The sequence below is a fragment of the Vombatus ursinus genome, unplaced genomic scaffold (genome assembly GCF_900497805.2).
Source record: "Vombatus ursinus unplaced genomic scaffold, bare-nosed wombat genome assembly UNPS02014932.1, whole genome shotgun sequence".
NCBI lineage: Eukaryota > Metazoa > Chordata > Mammalia > Diprotodontia > Vombatidae > Vombatus > Vombatus ursinus.
Genome location: NW_020954710.1, coordinates 15,840,351 through 15,860,990, shown reverse-complemented (window position 1 = coordinate 15,860,990; position 20,640 = coordinate 15,840,351). Strand labels below are relative to the sequence as shown.

Sequence of the window (20,640 nt, the reverse complement as noted above, 5' to 3'; positions counted from 1 at the left end):
GGAAGGAAGGAAGGAAGGAAGGAAGGAAGGAAGGAAGGAAGGAAGGAAGGAAGGAAGGAGGAACAAAGGGAAGAAGGGAGGGAGGGATGAAGGAACAAAGGAAGGAAAAAGACCTGTCTGTGGAATTTGTGAAACTGGACTGACACTGAGTTTCCACCAGAAACCATAGCAGGAATTTGAGGAGAGAACAAAACCTTGTTTCTCTACAGTGGAGCAGACGTGTTGCTTCTAGAGGCAGAGGAATGGACAAAATGACCTCAGATCAAAATGACTTCCAGTATAACCCAAACCCTCCCCCTTTCAGTCTGTCTTCTGAGTCTCCAAACCTAGATTTTACTGAGCCATGTTTCAGAGTGGAGAACACGGAAACTATAAGCATCTTAGAAGGGTGTTTCATAAAGGTCTCCCTGTTTCTTCTCCAAATAATGGGCTTATGTTGCTGAGATCAAATCCCAGGCACAGCTGTAACACATCTGGAAGGTGCGTGCATGTGGCACCTAATAGTCTCAGACTTCAGCCACCCCTCCCTCCCTGCCAAAGGGAATTCTTGATGTGTTGGGAAAACCACCCTACTGGATGGGCTGAGCAGAGTACCCCTAGATTGGTGGGCACTTTCCAGGGGCCCCAGTCATCCAGGACCATGCCTCCTCAAATGATCCACAGAGTCCCTAAACCAGGGCTGGCTTTGCCTGCTGGACATAGTAAAGGAAGAGCCCTGCATATGTCTTACGAGCCTCTGGACATGGTCAGACCTATGCTTTAGGAAAAATAACTTTGGCGACTGTGTGGAGAAAGAATTGGACAGGGGAGACCCTGGAGGCAGGGAGGATGATTGGGAGGCTTTTGTAATAGACCAGTTGAGAGGTCAGAGTTAGGATGGCGGTTGTGGGAGCGGAGAGAAGACAGGGGATGTATCGGAGGATGTTGTGGAGGTATAAAAGGCATGGTTTGGCACTGATTGGATACACACAGCTGCCAAAGTTATTTTTCTAAAGCATAGGTCTGACCACATCACTTCTATACTCAAAAAATTCTAATGGCTCTCTATTAGCTTTCAGATCAAACGTAAACTGCTCTGTTTGGCTCGTAAAGACCTTCACAGCCTGGCCTCTACCTCACTTTGCAGTCTTGTTATGTATTATGAACTCTCCTGCACTCTATGGTCCAATCAACCCCCACCACCCCCACAGCATTCCATCTCCCACCCCCGCCCCTGCCTTTGCATTGGTCACCTAAAACAGACTCCCTCCTCTGCCTCATGAGAGCCCTCTCTTCCTCCAAGAACATACAGCTCCAGAACCATCTTCTGCAGGAAATCTTTCCTTATCCCCCTCTGGCCCAGCTGCTAGTGTCCCCCCTCCCCAACTGCCTTGAATTTATTTTGTATTTGTCTATGGACCTCTTAGAGTGTGTATAAGACACACCGTATATCCTCATGCAGAACATAAGCTCCTTGAAGGGAGGGACTGTTTCATTCCTCATCTGTGCACCCCCAACACACAGAACAGTACCTGGTGCGTGGTGTTTGCTTAAAAAATGCCCGTTGGTTGATAGATAGGCACACCCTTGAAATCTCCCAAAACCAAAAATTACTTGTACTGTTAGCCTTACAGGGTTGTTGTGAGAAAAACATATGCGTTTTAAACACGACTCTCTGCTTGCCTATCTACCTATCTGTCTGTCTCTAAATATGTCTATCTAGCTGTCTGTCTATTCATCTATCATCTATCTGTCTATCCATCCATCATCTAGCTAACTACCTACCTATTTATCTCCCAAGATCTCTGGTCCTCAGCTTTCCCTTCTGAAAAATGAGGAAAACAGTCTTTGCATGTCTTTCACGGCAAAGGCAACATTGCTAAGTGGTACAAAAGAGGCCCGAGAGCAAAAGAATGATCAGTGTATGATCTGGTGCCATCATCCACGGAAATTGCCAATTGTCATCAGACCAGAGCTAGTTCCAGGGGAGCCCCTTGCCCCCTTAACACATTCAAAGTCCTTGTCTGGCTGGGTGGCAGGTTCAAATCCTACCTCAGATGCTCACGCACTGTGTGAGCTTCCCTTACCTCTCTGGGCCTTAGTTTTCTCATCTGTAAAATGAGGGGCCTGGGCTCGATGGCCTCTTAGGTCCCTTCTAGGTCCAAGGTTCTGAGCTCTTAGAGTTACAAAGTACATGAGGAATCCCCCTCAGATTTCTGAGGCCCCAACCCACACATCAGCGGCTGAGCCTATGGAGTCCGGGTGTCCTGACACCCAGGCTATGAGGCCACACTGCCTCAAAGATTCAGATGGATTTATTTTAGTCTTCCAGAGGGCTCTCCTAAAGAATCCTAGGTCCCTGGATTTTCTCAGCTTCAGAACTGGTCCCTTATCAGTGGAAATCAGGGTTCTTGGATTGGAATCCTGTTTGCTACTTTCCATCTGAATGAGCTTGGGCAAATCCCCCACACACCCCGGGCCTCAGTTTCCCCTTCTGTAAAATGAGGGCATTGGGCTCGATCGTGTCTAAGGTTCCTTCCAGCTCTCTACTCTTCTCTGCTTTCCTGAGTTCTCCCAGAGGTTCAGCCTAGGGAGACCCAGGTCCCTTGTTCATTACAAAGCCTCTGCCTGTGCCTTTTGCATGGCTCACTGCTGCCCTCTTCAGGCCTCCTACAGTACTGCTTCCAATCGCTTCTGAAGGGCTGTCCCAGGAAGACTGGGGGGCCACGGGCCTTTGGGAAACACCCTGTATCCACACTATGTACACACCATGGGGTCTGGAGATGAACACTCAGAGACCTGGATTGAGATCTCACGTCTCTTACTTGCTACCCCGTACCTCTTTTTCTTCATCTATGAAATGAGAGGGTTAGATTGGATGACCTTTGAGGTCCCTTCACACTAATCAATGAGCTCAGCCAGAGCACAGCGCCCATGCACGCCCTTTCTCCTTCCAAGGGTTCCTGCCCAGCTCCCTCCTCAACTTCTCCTAAATCCCAAAGGCCACTGTGCTATTGTCTGGCCCCTGGGAAGTTTGATGGGACTGTAGCCCCAGTCAGTTAAGTACCGACTACATTCTAGGCACTGTGCTAAGTGCAGGAGAGACAAAAACAAAAATCCCTTGCCCTCCAGGAGCTTACATTCTAATACAGGAAACAGCATGGACACCTGTATAGATAGATACACAATACACCCCAAATTAACCAATGAATTTTGAAGAGGGAATGCCAGCAGCTTTACAAACCAAACCAGACTCTCACAAGCCAGGGGCATTAGTGGGTATTTGTTCATTTTCTAAACTATTTTTTTTTATTCTGCATGACCTCGTGGACAGGGTTCCAGGCTTAGACTGAAGTCAGGAAGATGTGTGTTCAAATCTAGCCTGAGATACTTCCTTGCTGTGTGACCTTGGGCAAGTCACCTAAGCACTGTTTGCCTAGGTTTCCTCAATTGTAAAGTGAGGGTAATAATAGCACCTACCTCTCAGGGTTGTTGTGAGGATCAAATGAGATGATAATCATAAAGGGCTTAGCAGAGCACCTGGCACATAGTAGGTCCTATGTAAATGTTAACTATTATTATTGTTATTCTAGCACATATGTATGATATATACTTTTTAAACCTTCAGTCTATGCTTTCTCTACTACTCATCTCACCTTGTATCAAGGAAACATTTTTCTTTCCCATCAACCTTTTATAACGGGGAAGAGGAAGGGCCCCCCCCCCCAGAGCCATGGCTATCGACTTTCTTACCTTCACACTTTGGCATAAGATGTACCTTCAAACCCTGTTGTGGGGGGAGACATCCATGTCAACTGATATGTAGGGAGATGGGCTAGTGGGCCCTGGAACAGAGCCACCATCATACCGTAGCATCTATTTTAACAAATTATTCTTCTTCAATAGCTACAAAGTTCCACCATTCCTACGCTATGGAATGCCTTCAAGTGTTGTTAGCGCTCTCTAAATTCTGGCACCTCAGAACAAAGCCCCAGGTTCCCAGTCCTAGTTACAGCTCTGGACATCCCCATAATCCCCTATTAGCAATGATTCTCCATACCAAATTCATGAATTTAAATCTTCATTGAAGTCATGGAAAATAATAAAAATAATAATCATTGCAAGCATTTCTATAGTGCCTACTATATGCCAAGCACTGTCTAAGGACTTTATAAATATCTCAATCCTCACAATAACCCTGAGAGATAGGTACCATAATTATCTCCATTTTACAGATGAGGCAACTGAGGCAAACAGAGGTTAAATGACTTGCCCAAAGTCATACAGCTAGGAAGAGTCTGAGGCCAGGCCCAGGGCTCTATCCACAGAGCCACCCGACTGATTCTTTCTGTTTGTATGGTGGTTTACAAAATGCTTCCCCACTCATTCGGTAAATGTGAGAACTGAATGGGGCCTGGGGTCCCCTGCCTTTGAGCCTGAGCTGCAAGGGTCCTCCCTAGCTTCTTGGAGTCTGGTCTCTAATGAGGGTGTTTATTCTCTCCCCCTTAACTCATGGGTCCTGGGGTGTATCTTGCAGGTGTAAATACTGCGACCGGTCATTCAGCATTTCCTCCAACCTCCAGCGGCATGTGAGAAATATCCACAACAAGGAGAAACCCTTTAAATGCCACCTCTGTAACCGGTGTTTTGGACAGCAGACTAACTTGGACAGACACCTGAAGAAGCATGAACATGAGAATGTTCCAGGTAGACTGTTTGGGAATTTCCTTTGGTTGTTCGGTCGTTTTTCAGACATGTCCCACTCTTTGTGGTCCCATTTAGGGTTTTCTTGGCAAAGATACTAGAATGGTTTGCCATTTCCTTCTCCAGCTTATTTTACAGATGAGGAAACTGAGGCAAACAGTGTCTTGCCCTAGATCACACAGCTAGGAAGTGTCTGAGGTCGGATTTGAACTCAAGTCTTCCTGACTCCATACCCGGCACATTATGCTCCTAGCTGCCTAGACCAGGGGTCAGCAAACTACAGCCCACAGGATAAATCCAGCCCAGCTCTTGTTTTTGTATGGCCCAAGCACTCAGAATGGTTTTTACGTTTCTGGCTGTACAAAAACAGTCAGCCTATCCTGCCATGGTCCTACACAATCAGAGCATCAGAGGGGAAAATGAGAACTAGGAAGAGAGGAAGAAGAAAAAGAGAGGAGGGGGAGAGAGAGAAAGAAGGAGAAACAGGGTAAGCATATACAATAAGCAGACCTACTATGTGCCAGGCACTGAACTCAGTTCTAGGGGATAGAGAGAGACAAAAACAAAGTTGTCCCTACCCCCAGGAAGCATTCTGTCAAAGAGGACATATATACATATAATTAAATACAAAATAGGGACTGTGATTTCATCGAAATAGGGACTCCCACATGAGGAAATTCCCTCCACCAATACAGGTCAGCACCTCCTTAATATTAGGGCATCGTCTAGAGCATTGAGGAATCAAGTAATATGTTCAGGGTCACACACCCGGAATAGATCACAGGCAGAACTTGAAGCCAGGTCTCCAAGACCATCTCTCTATCTCTAAGCCACATTGCATCTTAGAGAGTAAAAAGAGCACTGGTTCTGGAATCAGAGGACCTGAGTTCAAATCCTGCCATTCATTTATCTGTGAGACCATGGGCAAGTCACTTTTTCTCTCTTGGCCTCAGTTTTCTCATCTGTAAAATGAGGGGGTTGTCTTGGGTGACCCCTAAGGTCCCTTTCACCACTAAATCTGTGATCCTATGATATCCAAGATACTTAGCTAACCCAGATATTTAAGACTATAGAACTGAAGGCTATTGATAAAAAACATGCCAAATGCATAAATACATTAAAGGTCAATTCAAAGTAATTTCAGGGGGGCACCAGAAACTGGAGACATCTCATGTCAGAGTTGGGATGGGAAGAGAGGGGAGTGGAGGTAAAGCGGGGGGTGGCAGAGAGGGTGCGAGGTAATCGATTGCATAAGAATTCTTTTGTTTACCCCAGAAAAGTGTTTTCGTTAAATTAAAACATACAATCTGAGATTTTTCCAAATATTTAAAAAGAAACACCCCAAGTTTGCGGTCAGCAGCTTTTACGCTTGGCCCAGATTGGCTGGGCTGGGCCTTGGCCAATTCCGAGCCTCTAGGACAGCCAGAGTAATAAAGAGTATTGCTCCTTACGGCTGTCTTCCCCACCCATGATTCCTTCTCAGTGAGCCAGCACGCCGGAGTCATCACGAATCACCTTGGGACCAGCGCTTCCTCCCCCAACTCAGAATCAGACAACCATGCACTTTTAGATGAAAAAGAGGACTCATATTTCTCTGAAATCAGAAACTTTATTGCAAATAGCGAGCTGAACCAAGCATCAACTCTAACAGATAAAAGGTAAGAAATGTAATAACAGTTATTACCGTATGAATGACCCAAAGGTCCCAATTCACATTGTAAAAAACAATGCCAAGAGCTTATGTGTGTGTGCGCATGGATGCTTTACCCAGCACTGGCTAAGGTCCAAAAAAAAAAAAGTATTTATTTCAATTGAATTTCTGTTTATTCTTCTGTGATGGAAAATCAGTTTGGGGTTTTTTTGTTTTGTTTTGTTTTGTTGTTTAACTTTAGTATTATTATCTCTTCTATTAGAATATAAACTCCCTCAGGGTAGAGGCTATATTTGTTTTTGAATTTATATCTCCAGTACTTGGCACTTAGTAAGTGCTTACTAACTATTTTTTCATTCATTCATTCATCTTTCCTTGGTCATTCTAATACGAGAAAGTACTGACCAAGCTGGCATCCCTACTATGAAATTCAAACTTAGGCTCTAATTCACAAACATTTTCATTTGCTCGAAGACAGTAATGACTTTAAGGAACCAGATTAAGTTAAAACAAGCAAATGATTAGCATTAGCGAAAGTGCGGCATAGACAGGGCATCAATTTAAGAATTTGCTAATTGTTCTTCTAGGCAGCAGAACACGATGCTCAGTCAGTGGCTGAGCTGATTCTGTGGCTGTAATTCTTAGCCATATGTTATGGTACTGGATGTGATTTCCTGCCACGTGTGTGGCCGTGGCAGTGAAGGCCAGTTACTGACCAGCTATCCAAGGCACACCACACATTTCTCTATTATGGGGCAGCCTTGTTTCTGGCTCTTTAGACCCAAAAGATCTATTGATTATCGTTATTTTTTGAATCTACCTTGTAATCTATCTTACCTTATTCTTTGCTTAGATCTGAGATTGATTCCTAGTGTTTCTGTTTTAGATTAGGTTTTGTTTTTTTTTTTTAAACAAGTATAGCACACCAGAAATTTACTGTAGCCACCTTTCCTCAAAGCACTAATTTTTCATAGTCCATTAATACATCCAGCACCAATAATTTCATCTGCTGTGGGACCTCCCTTCACCCATGCAGATAGCAGCCTGTCTATGATTCAGTAGCTAGGCCTTAGAAAGTGTTCTGAGACTCAGAGAGATTCGGCAACCTGTTCCTTGGTCACCTAATTATCAAAGAGAGGGTCAGGTCTTCTGATCATGGGTCTCCACCACGCACACATTGTTTGGATTTTCTTGAAGCCCAGGAGTCCTTGCTGTTTCTGTGCTCTTCAGGACTCAGTTGCAGTGAATAATTTTCATTCCTCAACTCTAAACTTCCTTAAATATGATGCCAAGTCCAGGCCTCGGCAAGGAGTCATAATTCACAGTCCTGTGGTGAAGCCAGACATGAAGAAACCCAACAACCAGGGATACTTTATTGGGTCTCCTGACACATTTGGCCCAGTTATCTCCCGAAGGAACAAGTGGCTAAAACCCACCAGCAGACTAGTTAACTTTTTCACATCTTTGTCCCTACTCTTCACAATAGCTCCCTTACATTCAATTAAGTTCAACTCAATCGCACAAACATTTTAAAGTGACTACTATGTGCTGAGCACTGCTTGTCAATCAGTCACAAAGCATTTATTAAGTGCCTGCTATGTGCCAGGAACTGGGAAAAGTACTGGAGATATAAAGACAAAACAATCCCTGCCCTCAAGAAGCTTACCTTCTAATGGAAGAAAACACATATACAGATAAGTGAATGAAAGATATACCTAAAACAAATGCAAAGTAATTTTTTTGCTGGGGAGAAACATTAATAATGGGGAACATTAGTCAAGGGTCTTGAAGGAGGTAGTGCTTATGCTGCAAAGAGAGTCCAGGGCTCCAAGAGTTGAGGAGGGAGAGCATTCCAGGCTTGAGGGACAGCCTATGAACAGGCCCAGGGACAGGAGATGGAACAGCAGTCCAACGAGTTTATTTGGAACATAAGAGTATGGAGGGCAACCAGGAAAGAAAAATGGAAGCCGTCTTATGAAGACCTTTAACTTTCAAACAATAAAGTTTGTGTTTTATGATGGCATCCATAGGGAGCCCCTGAAGCTTCCTGAGCGAAGGAGTGACATGTTTAAACATAAGTCCTGGCTTTGCCATCCAACTCAATATATGACCTTGGTCATTTTATCTCTTTAGGATCCAGCTTCCTCACTTGTAAAAAGAACATGATAGACCCTAAAAATTCATTCCAATTCAAAAAAATGTAACTATGAGATTATATATAATCATATATTATATATGTATGTGTGTTTATGTAGCACATATAATTATATATTCTATATAATTTTATTAATAAATATATAACATGAATATATTATTATGAGATATATAATCATAGGATTCTATAACTGATGAATGATGAGACAATAAGGTACTTGAGTGTTTACTCATCTTTGTATCTCTCCAGTACCTAGCAGAATGCTTTGCACATAGTAGGCACTTTAAAATAGGTGTTGACTGATGGAATTTCTTGAAATAATGCAGAGTAGCACATAGTAGGTGCTTTGAAATACATATATTGACTGAAGGAATTTCTTGACATAATATACATTAGCACATAGTAGGTGCTTTAAAATATATGTCTGTTGACTGAAGGAATTGATTGAAATAATATACAGTAGCAGGGTCAGAAACATGGATAAGGTCAATATGAACCAGCCGGCCCAGACAGCTACAGCAATCATTCTGGGAATCAGAAGTTCTCTGTTTATCCAGCTGATATCAATGTTAGTTGCTTAGATTATTAACATTATCCAGCTTTTATCCAGGAAACATGCTTTCTCCAAGTGATCAGAATCTTAGCTGTTTAAACAAAAAAAAAAAAAAGAAAGAAAAGACCAAGTGTTGGCTAATTAATGCAGGAGGAAAAATAATTGACAAAGCCATCAATTATCCTCTTGTTTGTTTAGTTAAGAGGTTGTGTCTCCATTATGTCCACGGGTGGTCATTAATAAAGATGAAACTGTTGAGATTTCAAAAGTGGGCTTGAATTTTATAGTCTTGCATTTCATCAGAAAGTCATTATCAGCCAGCGATTTCCTGTGGAAACACCTGTGATCAGGACCACAAACCTAATTTAAACTAACATTTAGCTTCAAGAATTGGAGTGTGTGGAGAAGGCTCATTCATTAACAAACAGATTTTTCCCTCTCTGCTGCAGACATCAGCCAGTGTTCAGTCTTCTGACATAAATCTGGGGGCACAAACAAACATAAGCTGGTATATGTGTACATACACACACACACACACACACAACCAAGTTTAACTGCAAAGGGCTGCCACCCCCCCACCCCCACCCCCTTCATGAAGCCCTCCATGCTATTTCAATTATTTAACAGATGAATTGTCAGATAAGGGGGATGGAGAGAGCAAGTCTGAACAAAAGATGCTTTCTTTTTCTCCCTGAGTTATTCATCAGTGTGGGGTGTACTCCACAGTGTGACGACTGAAACCCTGCCCCCCGACACACTGTCAGAACAGAGGGCAGCCCTGAGCGCTGAGTCCAGGGCCAAATTTCACCTATTTTCCTCAGGCTGATGTTGTCAGGGAGCATTCTCTGACTTACCTTCTCTTGAGTCTCCAGCTGCATCTGCCAAATGGCACGTTTTAAAATAGGGATTCTTAACCCTGAGGGTCCATGAACTTACTCTGTTAATATTCGATATTTCAATGTAATCAGTTTCCTTTGTAATCCTATGTAGTTTATTTTAGGCATTTAAAAACATTGTAGGAAGGAATCCAGAGGCTTCACCAGATCGATACAAAAACATTAAGAATTCCTCTTTTTAAACCCTTTTTCTCTTTTCCAGGTACTTCCTTCAAATATGTACATACACACATGTACAACCACACATGCACATACAAACACACACATGAAGCAACTGAGATCCCCTTCTCAAGCTGAGTATCAGATCTAGTCACGCAAGGGCAGGAACTGAGTCTTGAATGCAGTTTTTAGGTTAAAACTGTGAGCTACAGCAAAATAACCCCTCTGGTGGCATTTCCTGGAGGAAATGAGGAATCTTTCAACTTTGACTGATGTAGATTTGGGGGGAAAAAAAAAAAAACCCAGTTAGCCCGAGTGCAAGGACTCTGGCCCAGACTGGCTACAGAGAGCCAGAGGGAGAGTTCGGCCATCCTCTGGAGGAAAATCAATCACAATTCTCTAAAACAAACACACTCCTGATATGTTTAGACTAGGTGACAAAAGGCAGCCCTGAGAAGGAAAGCCTCTTGGTTTGGTTTGGGTTGTTTTTTTTTTTTAAAGGCTTCTTTTGCACCGGAAATTTACTTCACCGAAGAACCAATCAGGACACCCCTATACTGTTCCATGTCCTCGGTACCCTAGTATTAAAAACACTCCTTTATCTTTGACACTTTAAAGTTTACTGAGTCCTTTCCTTGACAACCCTTTGAGGCAGGCTGCGTTATCTTGAGACTTCAGTCTCATGGGCAGGTGATGACTATGTGAGAAATCTGGATCCGTGGAGCAAAGACCCAAGGCCAGATGCTTCACTCCCTGCCCCAGGTGTATTTTTTCTTCAGGAGACACTAAGGCTGTGTCTGTGCACTGTGAGATGTGTTGATACAAATAGGATTGGAGAGGACAGCTTCCAAAGTCCCTTTTCAGGGCTAGTGTTCTATGTAGTAAGGTTCCTTCTACCTCTGATATTTTATTTTCTAAATTCTGTGCCTCCCTTTTACTTCTGATAATTTATGTTTTCATGTTATTCCATGATCTAACATTCCATGACCTAAGATGCCCTCCAACCCTGACCTTCTTTGTTCTAAGATCCCTTCCAGCTCTAACATTCTGGCTCTAAGATCCCTTCCAGTTCTGACATTCTGGTTGTAAGGTCCCTCCCAGCTCTGACCTTCTCCGTTCTAAGGTTCCTCACAGAATATTCTCTCTCTAAGGTCCCTCCCAGTTCTGACTTTCTCTTTTCTAAGGTTCCTCATAGAACAGCACCTGCACCCCAGCTCTAACACTCTCTGTTCTCAGTTCTGATATTCTAGGTTCTATATTCCAAGCCCCCTTCTGGCACTTATATCTTATCTTTCTAGGGGCCCATTCTGGCTCTTATGTGACCTGAATGGAAAGCCAAAGATTCTGTCAGGAGCCAGTCACCTGTAGTCATTGTCTACATGCCACCACACCATCAGATATTTAGAATAACAGACTTCCAGATGATGACTTGAATTTCTTACACCTCTTCTCCAGAAATGGTTTAGGTCATACAAATACACCTTGACCACAGGAACTGAGCTGGGTACATTAGGTATAATGGTAAAACCATTGGATAAGAGATCTCGGACTGTAAGAGACCTACCTCACAAGCCATACAGTCTAAGCCTCTCATTTTACAGAAAAAGAGCTTGAGGATAATGTATGTGATGGAGCTAGAGAAAGGGTGGGATGGCATGGAAAGATAAATAATCACATATAACCATTCCCCAGAGAACTTTGCCTATGGGGAAACCCACATCCATCCTACCCTCTTCATATTCCTAGTTTCTTTCCTAAGCCAACATAATGTCATCTCTCCCCCTCACTTCAAAAAAAAAAAAAATGCTAACAAAAGCTGTGTCTTCTATGCACATCTGGCTAAAATGTTTTAAGATTCTCATTGTTTGAGTAGAATGCATACCATTTTCCAGTCTCACTCATTAGTATATGTTTTCTGTGCCTGTCACAATAATCCATTAGCTAGAAGAAACCGTACCGTGTCAAACAGCTTAGACCACATCCTCAGAATACCCTGATGAAGGATGGATTGTATTTGCTGGGAATGGGGTAGAGAGAAGATCGTCCAGGGGCTGGTCTATCCAGGCTGATCATGGGACCAGTACAGATGGCCATGGCTAATGCTCCTTCTCTGGAAATGCCCTGTTTTTGTCCCTGTCCTTTCAGGCCAGAAATTCAGGACATTGATAGCAATTCTCAGTGCCATGGGTTAGCCAACGAAAAGTCAGAGGATGTAGATGAAGAGGAGGAAGAGTTGGAGGAGGAAGATGATGACAGCCTGACAGGGAAGTCCCAGGATGAGACAGTCTCCCCCACAGCAGAGCCCCAAGGAGCCTATGAGGATGAGGAGGAGGAAGAGCCCACATCACTCAGCATGAGCTTTGATCACACAAGAAGGTGGGTGCCGCCATTTGTCTGGAGCTCCCCATGGTGGGTTGGTGGGCTCTGACTCCATCCAGAGTGGCTGGGTGGTGGAGGGAGAGGAGCAGGGATGAAGGCTTGATTGGCAAGCCACGGGGGCTGAGTTCACTTTATTTTTTTGGACTGCAAATCAATTTAAGCCTTCATTTCCAGTATAGTTTCTATCCCCACACCCCAAAGCCGCCTTCAGGGCAGAGTTAAGAGCTACTGCCACAGAAGGAAAATCCAAAAGACTTGTGTCTCGGCCAACTGCATGGACTCATGGGACTGGAGCTGCAAGGGACCTCAGATATTATTGAATTCAACCCCTTCGTCTTATGGGAGAGAAACTTGAAAGCCAGATAAGGGAAGTGATTGACTTAAGTTGCAGAGTCAAGACTATAATAACATTATATAATATAATTATATGTTACATGCAATATAATTATACAATATAACATAATATAATAATAATATAATAATAATGGCCAACATTAATATAGGGCTTTGAAATTTACAAAACACTTTATATAGATTGTTTCATTTAATTCTTGTGAGGTAGGTGCTATTATGATTCTCATTTCAAAGAGGAGAAAACTGAGGTCAAGTGACCTGTTTAGGGTCAAACAGTCAGTATCTTAGGTAGAATTCAAACCCAGGTCTTCCTGACTCCAAATCTAGTTCTTTACCCACCATCATGTGCGTGCTCCTTCCAGCTCTGGTATTCTATCCCTACTGTGTGCATGCACCGAAGAGGTCTCCCTTGGTACTTGGCCCAGTTCAAGGAGAGGAGGGAGGTACTATCATGGTAGGAATAAGAGTTATCTGATGGCCATGGCCTCTACTCTTGTCTGCCTCCTGCTGGTTGAATCCCGACAAAGCTAGGAACATCAGACAGGTCCCTGGAAGGGCCAAAGGAGTTAGCTGAGATGGCCAAGGAGGCATAAAATCTAGGCAAGTTGGATAATTTTAATAGTTGTCGATCAAACCACCAGAGCTAGAAAACCTCTGAATACCCACCTCCCTTCTACTGCCTTGGCCTCTAGATGACGTCCAAAGATCCAGGCCACTAGAGGACTAGCCATGGAGTCAGGAAGGTCTGGATTCAAACCTGCCTCAGGCATCACTAGCCATGAGCGAGTCATTTCACTTTTTCTGGGCTTTAATTTCCTCATCTGTAAAATTAAAGGGTTAGATTCGATGACCTCAAAGGTCCCTTCCCTAAATGGACAAATCTGTGATCCAGTGACTTAATTCCAAACTCCTTCATCGGTCACTCCCTGTAGCGGTCCAACTCCAGTTACATTGGGATGTTAATGCACAAAACGCATAAACAGCTCTCTGGAGACTAAGTTCAAAGCCTCATGACTTGAGATGAAGCCCCACACAGATGAGGTGGGTCAGAGCAATGGAACTGGCCATAGTGAATATATTTGTTGGCCAGGGGTAGCGGAAGATTGAAAACTCTGTAGAGGAAATCCAGCCAAGGTTGAGATGATGAGCTTGGGACTTCTCCAGCTCGGAAATTAATGGAGGTTCTCAGCCTCTTCAAAAGCCCTCGTGACTTGTGACCTTGAATCACCTGTGTGACCTTAGGCAAGTTATCTCCTCTCTCTGGAAGAGACCTGAGTTTCCTCATCTGTAAAATAAGGGGCTTGGCCTAGTGGCCCCTGAGGCCCTTTCTGCCTCTCAGTCTGGGATAAAGGACCCCTGGTTCTCTTAACCCAGATCCGATCAGGCTCAGTCCGGGGGAAAGTTTCCCATCAATTGGAACTGGCCAAATATAGAAAGAGCTGTCCCGGGATGGGAGAGGTTCCCCTTTATTGGAAGTCTTTGAGCAAAAGCTGGGGGTCCATTTATCAAGACGCTTAGGGAGGATTCCTGATCCAGATGTGGGTAGGTCCAGATGGGCCCTGAGGTCTCTTCCAGTGCTGAGACTCTGGGGTTCTGGTTTCTGAGTAATCAAAATGCCTCCCTGAATACTCCAGGCTTAGAGTTTGTCGGGCATGAGAAAGGAGGAGACTTCCCATGAGCTGGGGCTCATTACAGCACCCTTCTAAAAAGGGGCTGTGACAACCCACGAGGCCAAGGGAATCGGATAGAAGAGCATGGGTTCTGCAGATTCTCAAACAGGCTAAGGACAGAGCCTGTTTCTCTTGTCTCCTTCGGCACCATCCACCGCCACCATTACCCTCAGGGCCATTCCAGGAGTTTCCATCAGGAAACTCTGGGAATAAATTCCATTTCCCAGCGAATCACACCAGACTCTCCAACCCCTGGGAATGCGCGTCCCAGGCCTCCATTAAGAACTATATTAGGTTCCTGAAGTAATTAAGGACTGGTTATCCATCAACCAGCTCGACCAGACACCAGCCATCTAAACCCAAGCTCTTAGGCAACCTGAGGGCATGGTCCGGGTGCTGGCAGTGCGTGCACCCGTGACCACCCATCCTTCTTTCCTTCGGATTTCTGTTCATGCGCCCTGGCCCCCGCATCCTGTGTATGTCTATGTGCGTGTATGTGTGTAGCTTCCTGTCTGTGTGTGTCTGTGTGTCCATCTCTCTGTGCATGTGGCTTGTGGAGGCTCTGTGGGGTATGCATGCAGGCACCCAGTCAGCCGTTCGGGCATCAGTAAAAGCCTTCCGAGGCCAGACCAGCTAACAAACAGGTCACCCCCTTCCCTCCCCCTGGTCCTTGGTACAGGTGTATGGAGGAGGAAGAAGCCGGCCTGTTAGATTTGGAGCAGATGCCGAATTTTGGGAAGGGGCTGGATCTCCGCAAAGCAGCTGAGGAAGCATTTGAAGTTAAAGATGTGTTTAATTCCACCTTAGACTCTGAGGCAATAAAACAAACCTTGTACAGGCAGGCTAAAAACCAGGTAGGTATCTCTCTCTCCGAGCATCATGCCTGCCTCCTCCCCTCCCCTCCCACTGAGTCGCCAACAGCCTCTTGGGGTCCGTGGCTAGAGAGCTCTTTGGTTCCCACCAGACTGCCCCTTCCTGGCAGGGCTGCCCTGAGACCATGCTCACCTTGTTGCCAGTTTACAACTTGGAAACTTTCCGGTCACTTTTTTCGAATCCAGGCCTTCGGCTGGAGGGTCATAAGGTGACTACCTTGCCCCGTTGTTTTTAGTGACCCTGGGATATAAGATAGAGACTGGAGCTGTGATTTTATCGGTATCAGACCTCTCAGATGAGTTAATTCCATCTGCCAATTCAAGTCGGCACTTTTCTCTGAGACTTCCAGTCTTTAACCCTTAACCTGGGATGATAACAGGCGAAGCTGCTTGCCCAGAATCACATAACAAGTATGTGCCAGAGACAGGACCTGAACCTGGGTCTTCCTGACTCTGACCCCCTGGCCGATTTACCATGCTTCCTCTTCTTTGATCTGCTCAGATAGAATTAAATCCTAAATTCGACCTGCGCCAGTGTTATAGTTGAGTGATGGATCTGTGATCTCCTCAATTCCTGAGTTCCCTCCATCCATGCAGATGGCAACCCACCCAGGCCTGCCCATCTGGTGTGACTTCATTGTACCAAGAGCATCAAAATTAAGTCTGTAGATGAAGCGTCCTGTGCCCCATGTCTACCGTTCTGCCACTCTCACTATAGCAATTTGGGGGAGGGAGGTTGCTTCTCTGTTTTAAATCTTTCCTTGTTTTCATGGGTTGCCCTGGCCAAAAAAGTGTCATCACTAGGTGGGCAGCCAACTCTTCATGACTGGTTAGTCCAGTCTTCAGAAAACAGACGTGGTCTTCTGAATAGAATTTGGATATTTTGGAAGTTTTCCTTTTATCTTATTTCTCCCTTTCTTTTCCTTTCTTTCTCTTTCTTTTGTTCTTAAAAAAAACCACCACCAACAACAATCAGCAAGTGCTTTGGTTGTAAAAATGACTATTCTCTTGACCAATAACTCTCTGATTTGTTTTTGTCCATTTGGACCAAGCCAAGGCACCTCAGATTGGCACTGAGACCAGAGATTGTACCATTTCCAGGAAAGGGGACAACTGTTAGCAGCCCCTTAGCCTCAAATTGTTCAGAGCCTTTCCTCAAAAGAAGTTCCAAATGTCTTCTCATTCAGTCCTACTTTAAAAGCTGATGTATATATATCCTGTGGGTCCCACAGATAAGAAAAAAAAAACAGGCTCAGAGGAAATGTCTTTAATGTTATTTTCTTAAGAGAGAAGCCATTTGAATGGCATAATAGCGTGCTAGGCTTACAGTCAGGAAGATTTGGGTTAAAATCCCCTCTCTGATACTTACTATCTGCATGACACTGGGCAAGCTGTCTAAGACTCAACCCACTCACTAAGTTACAGTAGGCTATAGGTGGGTCATGGGGTACATAAGAAGAAGGATTTCTCACATCAACAAATCTGCATGTTCTCGAGGTATTGACCTAAGGGATATTGTTTTCCAAACATATTGCCTATATTTAGAACTTCACTCCGTATCTAAGATCCTAGAGAGTGAGGTCGATTTCTTTTCCACGTTCTATGCAAGACCCAACCAGGGACAGGTGCTAACTAAATGTCAAGCTTAAGTTACCTTGTCTGTCTAGACAGGTTGAGAGGAGGACACCGATGGGGGCTCGGCACAAGCCATTTGCATGTCTCTGTCTTTTGTCTTTTTACTAACCCTGCAAAGGGCATCCCCTGTAGGAATGGACAAGAAATGTTTTGTTTTGTTTTGTTTTTTCCCCTATAAGTTCAATCATTTCCAACAAGAAGACATTTATAGAAATCACTCTGAGTGCTCTGATGGAAACATTTCATATTGACTCCGTCAATCAATCAATCAATCGATAAACATTTATTAAGCGGCTATTATGTGCCAGGCACTGTGTTAAGCTCAGGCCATTGAAATTATAAAAAATAAAAGAAAGTACACTTCTCTGCATCATAGATTTGGGTTATTTAACTGATGATTTAAAGCAACAAAATGTGATGGTGTTTCTCTCATCATTCTGTCAGTCAGGGCAATCATGGCCCTCCATCCCCATGGGCTTGGCTTTGATGGGAGTTCCTACAGAATCAACATAGGCAGACCTATTCCCACTCTCCCACTTAATGCCCAGGCCCACTGTCACCTGACAGGTGGGTTTTGTTCATCTTTGCTGGCAACCAGAAACAATTTGCCTATGCCCAGGATTGTATAATTCTCACCCTGGGAAGATACAATCACAACAGAGTCCCTGCCCTCATGGGGATTATAGTCTAGTAGGAGGCCAAGACCAAAACACAAATGTCCATAATATGCAATATGCTAGATGCGTGTCTTGGAGAAGTGCAGAACAAAGTGTTCTGTGAGCATGAAGAGGGAAAGGCATGAGCTGCACAGCTATGCCTCCTTGTAAAGGTGAGGCTGCCTGGGTGGTTTTCCAGGGTGGTTTCCCAGGGAATAACTGGGCCACTTGTTGGGGATTTCTCCATGTCATTCTAGATCTATTCACTCATCTCCCTTGACGTTTGTCTGTGTTGTGGTCTCTTTCCTTCCCACCAGGCTTATGCAATGATGCTTTCTCTGTCTGAGAATGCTCCTCTTCACGCTTCCTCCCAGAATTCTCTGGACGCTTGGTTGAACATGACGGGAGCAGCGTCAGAGACGGGGGCCTTCAACTCCATTAACCACCTCTGAGAGGTCACGGAGGCACTGGGGACAGAGTCCAGAGTGAGAAGACTCCCATGCTATTAATCCCCTCTTGCAGAAATTCTGGACAACCACAAGACAGAGCAGAGACCCTCAGGGAAGTCTCTAGGCTTTGGGCTGGGGAAACAGAACTCTTCACCTGTGATCTGCAACGCCTGATTTTGGGGTTGTTTTTGTTTTTGTTTTTGTTTTTTAAATCTACCCACCGTAGTTTGTCTCTGATTTCTCAAACTGAACCTCAGAACCCAGAGAATCCCTGAAGCAGTCCCAGGATTTCACCATCTCTAAGAATAGTTTTTGGAAACACAGCTAATCTGTGGTACAATAATAGCACATTAACAGCGATCAAAACCTAGTTCATTAGAATTGTGAGACAGCAACCCCCCTCCCCCCCATCAGACCAGCTAATGTAGAATTTTTAATCTGATATTAAAGCCATTTGGCCATTTCAGGGGACCTGAATGGCACTTCTTAAGGGAAGAGGATAGACCTAGTTGGGCTCTAAAGAGATAGATCACTTTTAAGTTGCTATTTTTTGTTTTTGTTTTTGTTTTTTCATATATAATGAAAAGGACAGAAATAACTGTTTTAGTAAATCTTGTTACTACAGATTCTCTTTGAGCTCATGAATTTTTTAAAGTATTTTTTAAAAACTCTGAAATTACTTGCAAATTTTTTTTAAACTAGTTTTGCATTGATTTGAATGATCAGCTCCCTCTGGACATTAACCAGCCTCAAGCACAGCATAGGGATTGCATGTGCTTTTTAAATCCTTCAGGACAACCGTGGACTTTTATCCCCGCTCTCTTTTCTATCTCTCTCTCTCTCTCTCTCTCTCTCTCTCTCTTTCTCTCTCTCTCTCTTTCTCTCTCTCTCTCTCTCTGATCCTGTTTGTCCACTTGGAAAAGTGAAAATGAAGGCTCATGGAGACCTTATGTAAAAACCCTACTAGAGTAAAAATTAAGGGCCTTCCTGAGCCATTCTTAGACATGGTGTCATTGCAGATAGGACTGCCCCATGGTTGGGACTAAGAAATGTGCCTGCCACTAAGTGACTTGTAGCTAGAGCTAGGGAACCTCTAATTTTGCCCAATGGGAGGGGTCTACTGGCAATGCATCCATGGCGCCTAAATTTGATGACTTTGGGCTGATGTGAGCCACCTAGGACGCAGAGGTACAACTGAGGTGGGCGAGTGTAAAAGGGGCCCTCAGTCCCTTACATGCCGAATTCCCCCGAGATCCAAGGGGTCTTGCTTCTGTTGTCCCTGGGTCCCCACCTCCCTATTCAAGATTTGGGGCCTGTTGGCCGTTCTTGGGTCGCCCTAGAACTGTGCCCTGCTCCCTCCCACCTCGCTCTTCCACCCCCCATGATGTGGACTGGAAGAACAAAAAGCCATTTCAGTTGGCTCTCTCCCGTGGCTACCAAAGGGAGTCAAAGACTTCTAAGCCGCCAAGTTCGTATGTGTGCCTCGGACTCTGGATTCACAAGACACTATTTAACTCCCGTTTCCAATGTTTGCACAAGATCTTGGCAAGACGCGACTCAAGAACCGAATTGTGTCCACCATCGTTAGCCAGGCTCTAAGAGTTTAAGCTAGAACATTCCTTTCCTGGAAACCTCCACCCGTCCTCCAGCACCACAGTACTTGCCCATTCGAATGGGTTTTAAATTATTCCCATAGGGGCCAATTTAAAATAATAATGTTTTTTTCCTCATGGAATTTACCTTAATCTGTATATAACTTTGTAATTTTTTTCTAATTCTTTTCTTTTTCATTTCTTCATTAACAGTATTTTTTTTTTCTGGCATTAGATATCCTCATTGTGAAAAAAAAAAATGTTAATATAAGTATCTAGTGAAGGACCAAAATCGTGTATTAAGGTTGCGTGTTGTATGATTGATAACCAGGGAGTAGGACAATTTTTTTAAATTAATGTGCCAAATACCCCCTAATTGATCCCGCTGTCATTGCTGCCAATTATCCAGACAATCATATGTTGTGTTAAATTTGATTTTCGATTACAGTCGCATTTAGGATAAGTGTTCTATTTATTTCTTTTATTGTTTGGAAGGAAAGGAAAGAAAAAAAAAAACTTAATGACCCAAGAAGAAGAGAGAGGTGGGAGAGGGGAAAGGGGAAGGGGGGAGTGGGGCAAAAACCTCACCTAGGTTACCCTTTAAAAGAAAAATTTCTAGTGTAAATAGAGACAACTGTGAACCGAGGTGTTTTTAGCCAGGGCAGCCTCCGAGGTAAAAGTGCCATATTGCAAAGAATTTTACAGTGTTTATTTATAGAAAGAAATGGGAAAAGAAAAAAAAAAGAAAGAACTCAATCAGGTTGATTCCGGTTATTGTTTTCAAGTACAGCTGATGCATTCACAAAGATCATTCATTGATGATAGTTGTAAATAGTCAGAGTTTGAACTTTAGCGATAGAAATATCTATCCGTCAGGATGGTAGCTGCGGGAGGAGGGAATCCTGGGATTTGAGTTGATGGTCAACTTGCTTTGAT

At 44.0% G+C, this 20,640-nt stretch overlaps 1 protein-coding gene across 1 annotated transcript in view; it reads left to right on the top strand.

The window, feature by feature from the left end:
• LOC114029538 (PR domain zinc finger protein 16-like) overlaps positions 1-20,238 on the top strand; it is a 113,591-nt gene extending 93,353 nt beyond the window's left edge. Inside the window, exons 11-14 of the mRNA XM_027844026.1 lie at positions 4,517-4,686; positions 6,167-6,341; positions 12,243-12,473; positions 17,981-20,238. Coding sequence (XP_027699827.1) covers positions 4,517-4,686; positions 6,167-6,341; positions 12,243-12,473; positions 17,981-17,993 — 589 coding nt within the window. The 3' untranslated portion in view covers positions 17,994-20,238. The remainder of the gene's footprint in view (positions 1-4,516; positions 4,687-6,166; positions 6,342-12,242; positions 12,474-17,980) is intronic.
• Positions 20,239-20,640: the final 402 nt, after the last annotated feature.